At 53.3% G+C, this 13,421-nt stretch overlaps 6 protein-coding genes across 6 annotated transcripts; 3 read left to right on the forward strand and 3 right to left on the reverse strand.

The window, feature by feature from the left end:
* Nucleotides 1-337: 337 nt before the first annotated feature.
* On the reverse strand, nt 338-789 carry Triagg1_9218 (uncharacterized protein; the record flags this gene model as incomplete). The annotated part of the gene is made up of 3 exons (XM_062904152.1): nt 338-430; nt 491-557; nt 623-789. The coding sequence occupies 3 exons, from the start codon at nt 787-789 to the stop codon at nt 338-340; spliced, it is 327 nt and encodes a 108-aa protein (XP_062751827.1).
* Nucleotides 790-854: 65 nt separating this feature from the next.
* Nucleotides 855-1,517, forward strand: Triagg1_9219 (uncharacterized protein; the record flags this gene model as incomplete). The annotated part of the gene is made up of 1 exon (XM_062904153.1): nt 855-1,517. One exon carries the CDS (start codon nt 855-857, stop codon nt 1,515-1,517), a length of 663 nt encoding a protein of 220 aa, XP_062751828.1.
* Nucleotides 1,518-2,352: 835 nt separating this feature from the next.
* Triagg1_9220 (uncharacterized protein) lies at nt 2,353-3,822 on the reverse strand (the record flags this gene model as incomplete). The annotated part of the gene is made up of 4 exons (XM_062904154.1): nt 2,353-2,468; nt 2,535-3,081; nt 3,156-3,554; nt 3,679-3,822. 4 exons carry the CDS (start codon nt 3,820-3,822, stop codon nt 2,353-2,355), a joined length of 1,206 nt encoding a protein of 401 aa, XP_062751829.1.
* Nucleotides 3,823-4,593: 771 nt separating this feature from the next.
* Nucleotides 4,594-6,513, forward strand: Triagg1_9221 (uncharacterized protein; the record flags this gene model as incomplete). Its single annotated transcript, XM_062904155.1, has 4 exons — nt 4,594-4,702; nt 4,952-5,169; nt 5,263-5,688; nt 5,752-6,513. 4 exons carry the CDS (start codon nt 4,594-4,596, stop codon nt 6,511-6,513), a joined length of 1,515 nt encoding a protein of 504 aa, XP_062751830.1.
* Nucleotides 6,514-7,352: 839 nt separating this feature from the next.
* Triagg1_9222 (uncharacterized protein) lies at nt 7,353-7,826 on the forward strand (the record flags this gene model as incomplete). Its single annotated transcript, XM_062904156.1, has 1 exon — nt 7,353-7,826. The coding sequence occupies one exon, from the start codon at nt 7,353-7,355 to the stop codon at nt 7,824-7,826; it is 474 nt and encodes a 157-aa protein (XP_062751831.1).
* Nucleotides 7,827-8,393: 567 nt separating this feature from the next.
* On the reverse strand, nt 8,394-10,794 carry Triagg1_9223 (uncharacterized protein; the record flags this gene model as incomplete). Its single annotated transcript, XM_062904157.1, has 2 exons — nt 8,394-10,411; nt 10,668-10,794. 2 exons carry the CDS (start codon nt 10,792-10,794, stop codon nt 8,394-8,396), a joined length of 2,145 nt encoding a protein of 714 aa, XP_062751832.1.
* Nucleotides 10,795-13,421: the final 2,627 nt, after the last annotated feature.

Here is a 13,421-nt window from a genome sequence, read left to right on the forward strand (position 1 = left end):
CAGGTTGTACTACCCGAGTTGCGAAATTCATCTCTCCGAAGAAGAGGGAAAACAGATCGCTCTCGACATGAATCTCCAAACACCAGTGTATCACTGGACGCAGTGCGCAGGACTGCGAGTGAAGCCAGCCCGCCCGTTCCCAAAACATCCGCGCCATGCCGCTTCACCTGCTCCGTTGTAGCGTAGTTCTAAACATTAACGGCCCTTGTCCCATGCTGTGTCTTGCCCTACCGGCCCCTCGTCAGAGTTCCCGTCATGTTTAGTTTTATCGGTCCTGCCAGAGAAATTGGTATCGTATAATGGGTTAGGGTAGTTTCGCCAAACCAGCCGGCATGGTTTACGAAGACTCATCACGGATGAGGGCGACAATCATGCTGTACAGGTAGAAGAAGAACATGATTAAGTGGAAGGCTAGCTTGATGAAGGACTCCTATCGAGATTATTAGCGACGAGTTCTGACGAGCCAAGACACCAGCGCAGAGCGGCGCACCTTCTTATGGACGTTGAGCTTTCGGAAGATCTCGGTGGCATCAAGCAGATGTGTGTTGTCAACGATCCTAGAGGTTGTCGGTTAGAGAAACGCCCCATATGCGGCAATAATGCGGGTTCGAGGGCAGCTCACTTCTTGATGTTGTAGCCGAGGAGGGGAAGGTTGAGAATGAGGGCAACCCAGTACCCGTTGATGAGGAACAAAAAGGTCAGGAAGCCATGGACGGCAGCTTCGGGGATGATGTAGGCGTTGAGACGGTTGCAGAGGTCGATGGGGTTAATGTAATCGCTGTTGGGCATGCGCGTCAGCCAGGTACGAGGATGCTTTGCAGAAGACGCATTGGCAAGGCTGCTCTCTTGCGCGCATGTGCCTGCAGCCCAGGGATACCATATCGGAGGAGGACGTCATACCATTCCAGATCGCTGTACATGATGGTGAAAAAAACCTGAAGGAACAGGTTGACGGCGTTGATCAACACCGCCAACAGGAACAGCCACGCTTCTCCAGACATCATGGCGGTATTCCAAGCGGACGAGCTGGAGATTGTCTAGCGGATGAGGAGGCGAGGAGAGGAGGGAAAAGACAAGGAGAAGAAGAAGCAAAAGATTGCTTCCTGTCGGCTAGCGGATTGGTGTTGCTCAAGCTCCGTCACGAGCTTCGATTCCGGCGCGGCGTGCAGGAGGGAGGGGAACTGGGCAACCTAGCATTAGCATTAGTGGGGGGTTCGTGGACTGGACAAAGCTCGTGCTCGTGGCGTGTGGCTGCGGCCTACCAGGGAATGACGAAAGACGAAGAGCAGGGCGCAAAAGATGCGAGGTGGCCTCAAGCGGGACGGGCGAATGGATGCGATGGGCGGAGATTTAGAGGAGGGACAAGCACAAGCAGGTTTGTGGGCGAGAGACAATTGGGAGAGGAAAAGCTGGTGACCTCGCCTGGTATTAGTGGCGATACCTGGGCAAGATTTTGGCAGCGCCAGCCCAGCCAACCAGCCCGAATCTGCGGTCCCGTGCTCGGCTGTGGGGACTGAAGCACTAACGTGTCTGCTGCCAGATTGATAGCTGGAGCTGATAGCAAGATGCTGCAGGTACCTGTACCTGTACCTTGGTAGCATTGCCCTTAGTTCGGAGGCTGGTTGGTGTCTTTCCAGTTAATTGCAGAAGGGCTACCTAATGGAAACATGGAAGCCACAGGGCCGGGTTCCGGCTTGAAGGCTTTGATTCCTCGATATATTGACTGAGGTAGTAAATTAGGTAGGTACTAGGTATGAAGAGGTTGCATTAGTAGGTACTTCTATCAATATCAAATCAACAGACGCGCATCACCAAAAGCCTTGCTTTTTGTTAGCGGCTTGTTGCAGTTGATGGATCGATTCGATGCAACAGGCGCACAGAGCACACAAACTTGCAGCAGCAATTTTCATGTGAATTCACTGATGCAAGGGCAAACAACACCCCGCAGGTACAGGTACATGTTCTCTTATCACAAGGTAGCGCCTGGTGTGCTGCAACCCTTCCACTTGAGCTTGTGCTACAGATCCCATCTCGAGCTTTTAAAACTCATGCTACCCCAAGTTCCAAACCAAAAGGAGCAAATAGCCTCTTTTTTTTCATCTTCATACGCATATTGTGTAGGAGCTATACGAATAGATGCTAAGCTCGTCACGGTAACAACCCAACCTTTTGCAGCAGAGAACAACGGCTCTATTCACTCGCAGCACACCCAACGACGCCGGTACCCTATCGCTCAACATCAACCTCAACCTCAACTCTAGGATGCCGCATCATACAATACGCTACATAATGGTGGTATCAAATCACTAGCTCAGAGCCATATATTCATCGTACATACTGTCAGGCAGACCCTCAAGCTGCCACTCCGTCCACCTTCTTCTCTGGCATGGGAATCGGTCCTCCAGGCGAGTCGGCTGTTCGTGCCGTAAGAATCTCGCAGCCGTCTTCTGTCACAAGAAGAGTGTGCTCTGCAACTACAAGTTAGTGACGACATCTCTCAGATGACGAATGACAGATTGGGGACCAAAACATACCAAACTGGGCCGTCCGCTTTCCGTCAATGGTTGTGCTAGTCCAGTTATCAGGCCATGTAATGTCCCTGTACTTGCCCAAGGCAATCATGGGCTCAATGGTAAAGGTCATGCCGGGCTTGCACTCTCCAACGGCCTTGTTCTTGGCATAATGAGGGACGTTTGGCGGGCAATGGAAGAGCTTTCCAACTCCGTGGCCGCAGTACGTCCTGATGACGCTGCAGTCCTTCTGTTTTGCCACCTTTTCGATAATGTTGCCAAACTCTCGTATCAGGACACCGGGCTTGATGGCCTTGATAGCCTCGTCGAGAGACTCACGTGCCGCCTCCACGACCCTTACGTTATCGGGGTCGGCCTTGGCCCTGTCACCTATGTAATACGTCTCGTTGAGATCGGCATGATAGCCGCCGTGGTATAAGCTGATGTCGATGTTGAGAATATCGCCGTCGAGCAGGACACGCTGATCGGGAATGCCGTGGCAGATGACCTCGTTGACGGATGTGCAGCAAGACTTGGGGAAGTGGTTGTAGTTCAACGGTGAGGGGTACGACTAAATGTCAAACCGTGGATCAGTACCTTGGCTTTTAACCACACACACAAGCGCTCCCAATAAACACGACTCACCTCGCGCTCTATACAAGCCTTGTGGACAAGCTCGTCGATGAAGTCGGTCGTGACGCCGGGCTTGGCCGCGGCCGCAGCAAGATCGAGGACCTCGCGTGCCAGCTTGCAGACCTTGCGCATTGCAGCAATGCCCTTTGCATCGTGGATGTCGATCTTGTTGCGGTTTACCAGAGACCGGCTGTACTTGGGGTCGCCGTCCTGCCACCAGGTGGGGTGAGGAATTGACTTGGGGATGGTGCGATGCTCGGACAGAGGATAGACGGGACGCAGCGGGCCGGCGAAGGGGAAGCTCGGGAAGGGATTGTAGTAGCCGGTGACTGGATCTGGTAAGATTGCTTTCGGGGGAATCAAGTGGTGGAGGATATTACTTTGCGTCTTGTGCATGCTCTTGTGGTCGCTCTACTCACGCGGGGGTCAGCCAGTGTGTCTTGTTTCCCACCGTTTGGTCTCCTTTATCTTCTCCCCTCTCTCCATTTCTCCGTGTTGAAGCATTGTGCCCGCGATGGGACTTCTCTATACATACCCAGTTTCTCTTAAAGCAGTCCTGGGCGCAGAAGAAGCTGTCCTTGATGCCTAGCTTCAAGCATGTCGGGCACTGCAGAGCTCCAGCGTCATTGTCGCAGTCTGCGCCTAGGCACTTCTTCTTCGCGGGGGGTTCGGAGGTCATGGCGAAAGATTAATGACGGGCAGAGAGTATATGGACAAGGAATTACAAGGCGCTCGAGAGATGATGCCGTGGAGGGATTACAGATATCGAGAGGTGGATCACGGCATAAAAATACTTGCGATAGGACTAATACGGGAAGGGCTCGAAATTCTAATGGCTGCTGTGCTTGGAGGCTTTCAGTTCCATTGCAGCACTGATACGCTACGGTACGGTACGCTACAGAAAGCACATGTACCTGGTACCCGTGCTCTTCAGCTTTTTTCATGTGCGAGCCACAGCTACATGTGAAATCGCAGCCGGCCGGGCGTGGCGGAGTGTGGCGGATTACCTAGAAGCACGCTTTGGCTGCACAACATTTTTTTTTCTTTCTCTGCGCTTCTTTTTCCCAGGCTCTTATATGCCTCTCTAGTACTACCACCACCATGGAATACTAATGCAACAGGCCATATTCTGTCGAAACTCGCTCGTACTGTAAAAGCCACTAAGACTAAACAGTGTGCTAAGGATATTAAGCGTTACACCAATAATACATGACCGCCCGTGTGGCTTAGGTTGCTGCTTAGCATGATGTGATCAGAACGGCTATTGCTCGTATGTGCCTTTATTAATTCCCAGACGCGGGTTGAGTCAAAATGTTTCGCCCCTTGGCCCGAGGCCAGGGCTTCTTATAGCTCCAGAGCTCCCGATCCTTCTTCTTCCTCTCTCATAATAAGATCTCTTAGTAGACTCTGGAGCTGGAAACCCGGAGATTCTGACTCGTCTCGGGAAGCCATGGCGGACACTAAGATTGTCGTTGTTGGCGCTGGTCCTGTCGGGTCTTTGGCGGCGCTATATGCCGCCAAGAGAGGATACCAAGTCGAAGTCTATGAGTTACGGCCGGGTAAGTGAAGCTATATTTTTTTTTTCGTTTGTATGGTGAGCCCGACGCCTCCGAACTCGGTCTCATGGTGTTGTTATGCTCATACTGTAATAATGCTTCTTTTTTCTTCTTCTATGGCGTTGGATAATATTTTTGTAACGGTTTCTCGGTTTTCAATGATACTGTTTTGTTATCTCTGCTTTGCTTGAAAACATGGCTCTCCTTGTCTCGGTGGCATGGTTGTGAAACCGCTCCGCTAACCGGCCTCAGATCTTCGCGATCCCAGCATCGTGCCGCTCAACTTCACAAAGTCCATCAACTTGGCTTTGTCCGAGCGAGGGCTTCATGCTATGCAGCTGTCTGGTGAACCGAAGCTTGTAGAGCATGTCATGTCTGCGACTATTCCGATGCGCGGTCGGATGATTCACGGACAGTCGCCGGATGGAAGTCTTTATGAGCACTCTCAAAGCTACGGCGTAGACGGACAGGTAAGGAGTCGTCGCACTTAAACTCGCTTGTTTTTCTTGAATAATTTTCATCTCTACTTTAAATATAGAACAAGTTTGTTAACCAGCAAACAGGCTATCAACGCGATTGACCGAGGAGCCCTCAACTCGCGGCTGCTAGACATCCTGGAAGCCATGCCCAACGTCAAGCTGTTCTTCAACCACAAGCTCACTGGAGCAGACTTTAAGAAGAACAAGGCTTGGTTTGAGGCCCGCGACAGAGACTACGTTCCCAACGGCCGCCCTAGAGAAATCGAAATCACCTTCGATCTCATGATTGGAGCAGACGGCGCACACTCTGCCGTTCGCTATCACTTGATGAAGTTTACCAGAATGGATTACCAACAAGAGTACATTGACACCCTCTGGTGCGAGTTCCATCTGCCCCCTCGTCCCGTGGGTGGGAATGAGAAAGACCCCAACGCCAAGTTCCGAATCTCGCCGAACCACTTGCACATCTGGCCAGGCAAGGACTTTATGTTCATTGCCATTCCCAGCGAGGTAGGACTCGACCGCTTACAAATTCGACTTTTCTCAACATGACAATTACTAATATGTCTGCAGGACGGATCATTCACCTGCACCCTCTTCATCCCCAGCGGTGAGATTTCGGAGCTGGAGAGGGATTCTTCCACAGTCCCGGCCTTCTTTGACAAGCACTTCCCCGGAGTTACCGCCTTGATACCAGGGCCGGACCTCATCAAGTCGTTTGAGACAAACCCTCATCTGCCGTTGATCAGCCTCAAGTGCAAGCCCTATCACCACGGCTCCTCCGGCGTCATCATCGGCGACGCTGCCCACGCCATGGTGCCCTTCTACGGCCAGGGCATGAACGCCGGCATGGAAGACGTCCGCATTCTCTTTTCCATCCTCGACAAGCACGTCGACCTCGAAGAGACCAACAACCCCGACGGCGAACTCATCAACTCCGCCGAGACGTCCGCCTTCCAGCGCTCTCTCGCCCTGGCAGAGTACTCTGCCGTCCGCGCAAAGGACGCTTACGCCATCAACAACCTAGCCCTGCAAAACTACGTCGAAATGAGATCCTCGGTCCTCTCCAGGCGGTACAGGTTGCGCAAGTACCTCGAGGAGTTTATGAGCGTGCACTTCCCGTCCTTTGGCTGGCAGACCAAGTACTCCCGCGTCAGCTTCGGCAACGAAGGGTACGCAGACGTGGTGCGCAAGAGTGATCGCCAGGGCCAGATACTGGTGCAGAGCTTCATTGCGCTGGTCTCAAGCCCTGTTGTGTTGACGGCTCTTGTATTGGCGTATAAGCGTCGTGGAACTCTTGCGTCCTTGGCGAGAGGGCTTTTCGGTTGGAAATGATACCGATATTAGAGCTTAGGTGAAGGGGGTCACTGCCGCTCATTTTTCGTTACTCTTCCCATGGTAATGAGCCTGAAGTATGGCATTTCATGTCTTGATGGGTTGGCAGATTAAATGGAAAGCTCAAAAGAAGGCGAAAACGAAGGCAACGTCAAATATGTACATGAATATTCGCAGGGATTGGCACTTGTTAGCAGCGGTTGGAATTTTAACACGGACTCGTAGAAATGCGAACAATATGGGCGGTATAGTCTAATACAAGCGGATATCTGGAAAAACAAACTCCAATCAAATACAAAATCACATCAATTTTTTTTTTAAAAAAAATCCAATTCACAAATAATATTATAGGTATTTTGGCTTCTGTGCTTCCTTCATCGTCCTCATATCATGTATGATGCCTCCAAAGAGCAAAGAAAGCTGTGCCACATTTCCGCTTAGTCATCCCACCTCCAAATTTTTGACAAGCCGCTCCTCCTCCAGTAGCACGACCACCACCAACGAAACCAACTCGCGATAATCAAACCAAATACCAAAAACTTCCGCCCTCGTTCCACGAAACCCGTGCAGAGCGCATTTTGCCCAGGACGAATTGCGGTTGGTAGCATCAGCTGTAGTCGGGCGAATTGGCCAGTTACGATGCGCTGTGAGTATCAGTCCCCCCAACGGCCCTCAAACGAACAATTCCAGCATCATCCATTCTAACTTGCACAACCTCAAAAGAAAAGAGAAAACCCCACCGCATACAAAATCTCGACGACAGACACACAGGACATACCAAAGAAGAAGAGAAATAAAACAAACCGCCCACCATGCCCTCCATCCTCAACATAGCACACATGTGCTCCCACCTCCAAAACGCATCCAAAGCCCGCCTCGGCCTCACCTCCATCCCCAGCACGAAATACAACCTGCACCTCGCCCTCGCCCTCCACCGCTCCGGCTTCTTCTCCTCCGTATACCGCGCCGGCCCGCACCCGCCCACCCCGGAGCAAATGGTCGCCCAGGTCCCCGAGCCCGTCACAAGCGCCACCGTCGCAAAGATGCGCATCTGGCTCGGCCTCAAGTACTGGGACGGCCGCCCCGTCCTGTCACGGGCCTCCGTCATCAGCAAGCCCTCGAGGCAGCTCACCGTCGACGTCCAGGAGCTGGCCCGCCTCACTAGGGGGTTCCCGACGAAGCTCAAGGGCGGCGTCATCAGCGGCCTGGGTGTTGGCGAGTGCATGTTTGTGTCTACGTCGAGAGGGGTGCTCGAGGTGAGGGAGGCGTTGGCGAAAAAGGTCGGTGGTGTGCTCATGTGCCGAGTATCATAGTCTCAACTTGAATGGGACAACGAGGAAAACGAATGAAAAAAAAAACGAAAAACGATAAAGAGAAAATAGAAGTGAAAAGGAAGAAAGGGCGTGGAGATGGCTTCAATGATTATGGTTGTGTATATATATTATATGTATTATCTCACAAAAGAGAGGGAGGGAGAGAGAGAAAGTACATCTCACTGTATGAATAGAATCAATTACAAACAAGTATGCATGATCAAAATGGACGAGGAATCCTGTTGCTCGTTGATGATGGCTTTGGCAAAATAAAAATGCAATTTATGCATATACTCCCAAGGTCCCCAAAGAAAAAGAAAGTATCACCAGTGGTCGCTATAAACAGGTATCTAAGGTATCTTAATAACTACATCTCTCCTTTTCGACGGAGGGCCGCGGAGGCCTGTCCAATATTACATAGACAAGGGGGGTTCGATATCAAACAAAAAAGGACCAGAAAAACACATCTCCACCAATGTCAAAACTGACAAACGCCGTCCCTGACCAACAAAACACCAAACTGCTATTATTATTTTTGCCATTGATTTATTGGTTTTGGTTGTTGATTTATGAGGAGGCCTGAACAGCGGTCTCGTCAGCCTTCTCAGAAGTCTCCGGGACAACTGGCTCGGCGACGGGCTCGGCAACCTCCTCCACCTTGGGCTCCTTGGTGGCTTCAATAGCCGGCTCAACAGGAGCTTCCTCGACGGCGACGGCGGCCTCGGGCTCGGCGACGGTCTCGGGTTCGACAACGGGCTCGGATTCGACAACAGGCTCGGCAGCGGGAGTCTCCTCAACCTTGGACTCGGCGACCTCAGCGACCTCAGCGACGGGCTCAGGGGCGGCCTGGGTGAGCTCGGCATCCTCAGCAATAGCAACAACCTCCTCAGCAGTCTCGACATTGGCAGTTTCGGCAGCCGCCTCCTCCACTGGGAGAGGCTCCTCAGCCTTGACAGGAGCAGCCTCCTCCTGAGCCGTCTCCTTGACGGGCTCCTCAACAGCCTCCTTGGCGACGGATTTCTCGCTCAATGAAGGAGAAGGGGATTTCTTGCCAATCGACTTCCTAGGAGAAGACTTTCGGGTTGGACTACCCTCATAGTGGCTGTGATCTGATCCGCCGGATGCTGTCCCAGCAGTAGAGGGTCGGGATCCACATTTCTTGGGAGGTGTCGTTGGCTCTCCCGCCGTCTTGCTGGACGACGCCTGCGTAGGTCGCATCATGCGGGCCAAGAAGCCCTCGTCAACGTCCTTCGTCTTCTTAGGCGCTTCGCGGGCAGGCTTGGCGGGCGGCGGTCCAATGCTGGGTCGAGATCGCGCAGCAGACCTTTCTTTGGCGGCCCGCAGAGCCGACTCTTGCTTGGCTGTCCGAGCACCATGTACAACATGGCCGGCGGCCTGTCCGCCCACGCCGAGAGATTGCCTTGAATTGGTCTGTCTAGACTGAGTTGCTCCAGATGCCGCACCCGCACCAGTCTTGGAGACGGAAGAGGCGGTGGGAGCGGTGAGAGAAGCGGGGAGGCCAACCGGCTTGGTGGGCGATCTTGTCTTTGGCTTCGGGGCAGCAGAACCGCTGTCAATCTTGATGGGGTGTGGCCTCTTGGCGGCACCAGTTGCAGCTCCAGCTCCAGCTCCAGTCTTTGCGGCAGAAGCTGGCCTGGCTGCAGAGCCTGGTCTGGCTGCGGAACCGGGTCTAACGGCAGAAGAGGATCTGACAGCCGAAGTTGACCGGGCAGCAGAGCTCGACCGCACAGCCGAAGTGGATCTTCTGGCAGAGGCTTCTGCAGTCTTCTGCAATGGCCTGACGCTCGCTCGCCTGGAGGAGTCGGTAGCGGCCTTGGTAGCAGTTGCTGCAGCAGGTTTGGGAGCGGCTTTGGCGGCGCCGGCCGCCTTGGGAGCGGGAGCTGCAGCAGTCTTTGTAGCAGCCGTCTTAGTGGCCGTAGTCTTCGTGGCCGCAGTCTTGGTTGCGGCAGGCTTCGCTACAGCCTTGGTGGCGGCAGCTGGCTTGATCGACTTGTCTGACTTCTGCGAGACACTGTCGGTGCTGCTCGTGGGGGCAGCAGTTTCCTTTGCCGGCTGCTCGGGCTCGGATTTCTTCGCGGGAGCAGATTCGGTAGCTGACTCTGTTGCGGATTCCGGTGCAGATTCAGCGACAGATTCGGGGGCAGACTTGACCGCGGGCTCAGCTGTTGCGGTGGTCGGGTCTGCTGGCGACAGCGCGCCGGTGGGAGTCTCTTCGTCGACAACCTTGTCCGGGTTGTGACTGGGCTTGTCGGTGACAGCTCCCTGCTGTCCGTCCTGTTCCTGCTGGAACTCGAGGGACGCTTGGGCGGATCGTACAGATATCTGGCTCATGGCGGAGTTGAGGCTGGCCAGGAACGCAGGGGACATGGGCGACTTGGGCGACTTGGGCGGTTTGTCGATCTTGGCCTTTGAGATGGCTTCGCGGTCGATGTCGAGGCTGCCTCGCGGGGACGAGGTTCGAGAAAGGCTGTCCTCCCTGACGAGGCCGATGACGCCGTTTCGTTCGACGGCAACAAAGCTGCTTCGCACCTTATTGACGAGCGGCTTGGGGGAACCGCTTCGAGCTAGTGGCGGAAAGAAGAAGCGGGTTAGCTTTCTGGACGGGAAGTTTAAAAGCTCTTTTTGTGGTGGTTGGCAGCAGTCAAAGGTATGCATCTAGCACAGAGCAGCCCTCCCAGCCTTTAGCGGAACTAACAGCTACAGGAGCAGCCCAGCAGCGTCTGGGATGGACAGTAACAAACAGGCTTCTTGAAGGGCACATAATGGAAGGCTGGAGAGCAGGAAGAGAGAGCAAGCAAACGGCAAATCATCAGCACACACCGAGGGCATTACCTCCTGGGGTTGGAGATGGAGTTGAGACACCAAGGGATCTACCTCTATCATCGTCCGCTGGGCTCGCGTCCCCTTTGTTCTCGAACATGGCTCGCAGGTTCTTGACCGCGCTCATGGTGAAAGACGGGCCGCGTCCGCGGAGGGCTCTGGGGAATGATTTGCGCGCAATCGATGTGCTGGAGGTTCTGGGAAAACCATCCGTGAGGGTTCAGGAGAAGAAGGGGGAAACAGTCAGTAGGTATACGAATAGCTTCGCAAAGTAGGGGAGATTGACGAACAAAATACTAGAGCTAGAGGAGAAAGGGAGGGAAAGGGACCAGAAGACCCTCCCCAGCGGTACTTGGGGGAGTACATGCGACACAAGTACCTCCGTGCTCCGTTCTTCCATGCTCCATCTCCATACATGGCGCGACACGGGTCAATTGGGATCAAGTTCAGGGGTTGCGGGTGCGGTGCAGCATGTGCTTGTACAGTACAGGACTGTACAGTAGTGGGAGCACTTTTTTTTTGTGCTAGGCTAGGGGATAAAGTGAAGTGGCCTCTTTTGTCCATTTGTTCTAGATGCACGGGTTATACTCGCGTGCTTTGGCTGTTTGTCACCGTTGAGAGAGAGAGAGAGCCATTACCTCATGTTATCATGCTGTATGGCCCTCGCAGCTTCAGTGACAGGAGTACATGTGGTACTTCCAGGACCAGGTACCCGTCCAGGTATCCGTGCACTTAAAACGGACAGCCACCCGCCCGTACTTGGAATCTACAGCACCTTAGAGTAGAGTAGAGTACAAGTAGAGTACACGCATCCACTCGTAATAGGTTCATGCAGCAGCAACTGTTTACCGCACCGCACCGCACCGCCTTCTCACTCTCACCCACTCCCCAATCCGATCCAATTGCTTGATTCGACACCTCAATCATCAGCCAGCCAGTCATCAGCCAACCCACCACCTCCAGAAACGCGACTTTGCGCGCCATCAACAGCGAATCCGCCACTAACACCGTCACAAGGCGCGTTTGTGAGAAATGAGGTTCGGATGGGCCGATCCGCCACTCCGCTGCTTGGGACTCTCTCTTGTGCTAATAAGCAGTGCTAAGCAGTGTTGAGCAGTTCCCCAGTACTCCGTAGTACTAGGTGCGGCAAGATACCAAGATACCTTCCCCAACGAGGCGCCTGTGCTGCCGTCTACAGGTACTGCCGTAGAGCTGGTACTTGCTTCCCGCACCCCGGCCACTTTTCCCATGGATTTCTTGGATGCCAGGCATCGCTGACCGACACCGATCATGCGCTGCTGACGGATTCTTTTCAATTCTTGCATCTGCAGCGCTCACCGCATCTATGAGTACATGTACGGTATGTAATGTAATGTGGTCAAACTGGATGCAGCAGTAGTGTACAATTTTAGTACGGAGCACAAAAGGTCTGTCTGCATTCAATTCAATTCAATTCGTAATGACAATGATGATCCAATTGATGCAAGTTCTAGTTACCGTGGCATCTCTTCCCAATGTGGCCACTTCACTCCATCCAGCTTACACGCACCCGTGATTGGTCCAGCCACGCAACCACAATAAACCTCTAGCCAGGCTGGTTAATCTCCCTCGCTGGGCGGTTTGATGTCAGGAGCAGCGAAACAAGAGCAGTTAATATCGACAGCTTCATTTCGGCTTTTAGGCGTTCCATGACGCCACACACACACACACACACACACACACACACACACTCAGTCTCTCACACACGCTCATGCCCAGATGAAATTCCAGTACCCTGTTTCGGGGTATTACACAAGTACTGCTCGGTCCCCGTGCTAGCCCATCTGGTGCTTTCCAGCTGAGCATCTCGTCACAATTGATTCCGCGAGATCCCCTTCCGAACCGAACACTAATACGAGTTTTGACGTCTGCCCCTTGCATTAGAATCAGAGCCTAATATTCAACGTGACAACAACCACATCAACACTTCACGAGAAGTGTCATCTCGAACGTTTACTATACTGTACTCGTACTCCGTAATACACCGCATCATCCACATCTTTAACCATCGTCCGAGTGGGTAACTCTCTTTCTTTCTCGCATGCACTTATACGGAACGCATCACCTGCATAGGTAAGTCAGCAAGAAGAGTTAAGGGGGCCCAGCCAGGAGCACGTCCCCCATACCGATCCCTTCTCTTCTTCCTTCAAAACTTTCCCAGACGGGCAGCTTCTCCATCCGGAGTCCTGTTTTCCATGCAGGCATAAGCGTCATCTCTTCAACGTGCCCCGAGATAAGATGGGCTACTGTAGGTACTGTCCTGCTTTGCCAAGTCACAGCTAGAAACACACACCAGAGTTGACACCGTGTCACGACGGAGCGCACGGATGCCCTTTTTTATCCATGATATGATAGTATCCATGGCAGGGTTTGAGCGGGAACGACAGCCTGCCTGGCTCGGAAGTGCCCGTTCCCTTTTTATTCTTTCATCGCTTTCTTCCATGCTTTAATGAGGGCTAGTACGAGTATACATAGTAGACCACCCCCCAGCCCAGCCTAGACGCGTTCTAGCATCTTCCCGTCTTTGTACGGGGGGTTGATCCTGTGCCTTGTCCAGACAAGCGAGAGAGAAAAACGTAGCCCCGGCAACACGCGAGATGGAGTTCGCTTTTTTGGGGCCAAATACGAAAACGCAGGTGTTCCCACATCTCTTTTCGTGGGGGGGGGGGGGGGGGGGGGGGGGGGGGGGGGGGGGGGGGGGGGGGGGGGGGGGGG

The sequence above is a fragment of the Trichoderma aggressivum genome (genome assembly GCF_033847375.1).
Source record: "Trichoderma aggressivum f. europaeum strain CBS 100526 chromosome Unknown scaffold_050, whole genome shotgun sequence".
Classification (NCBI taxonomy): domain Eukaryota; kingdom Fungi; phylum Ascomycota; class Sordariomycetes; order Hypocreales; family Hypocreaceae; genus Trichoderma; species Trichoderma aggressivum.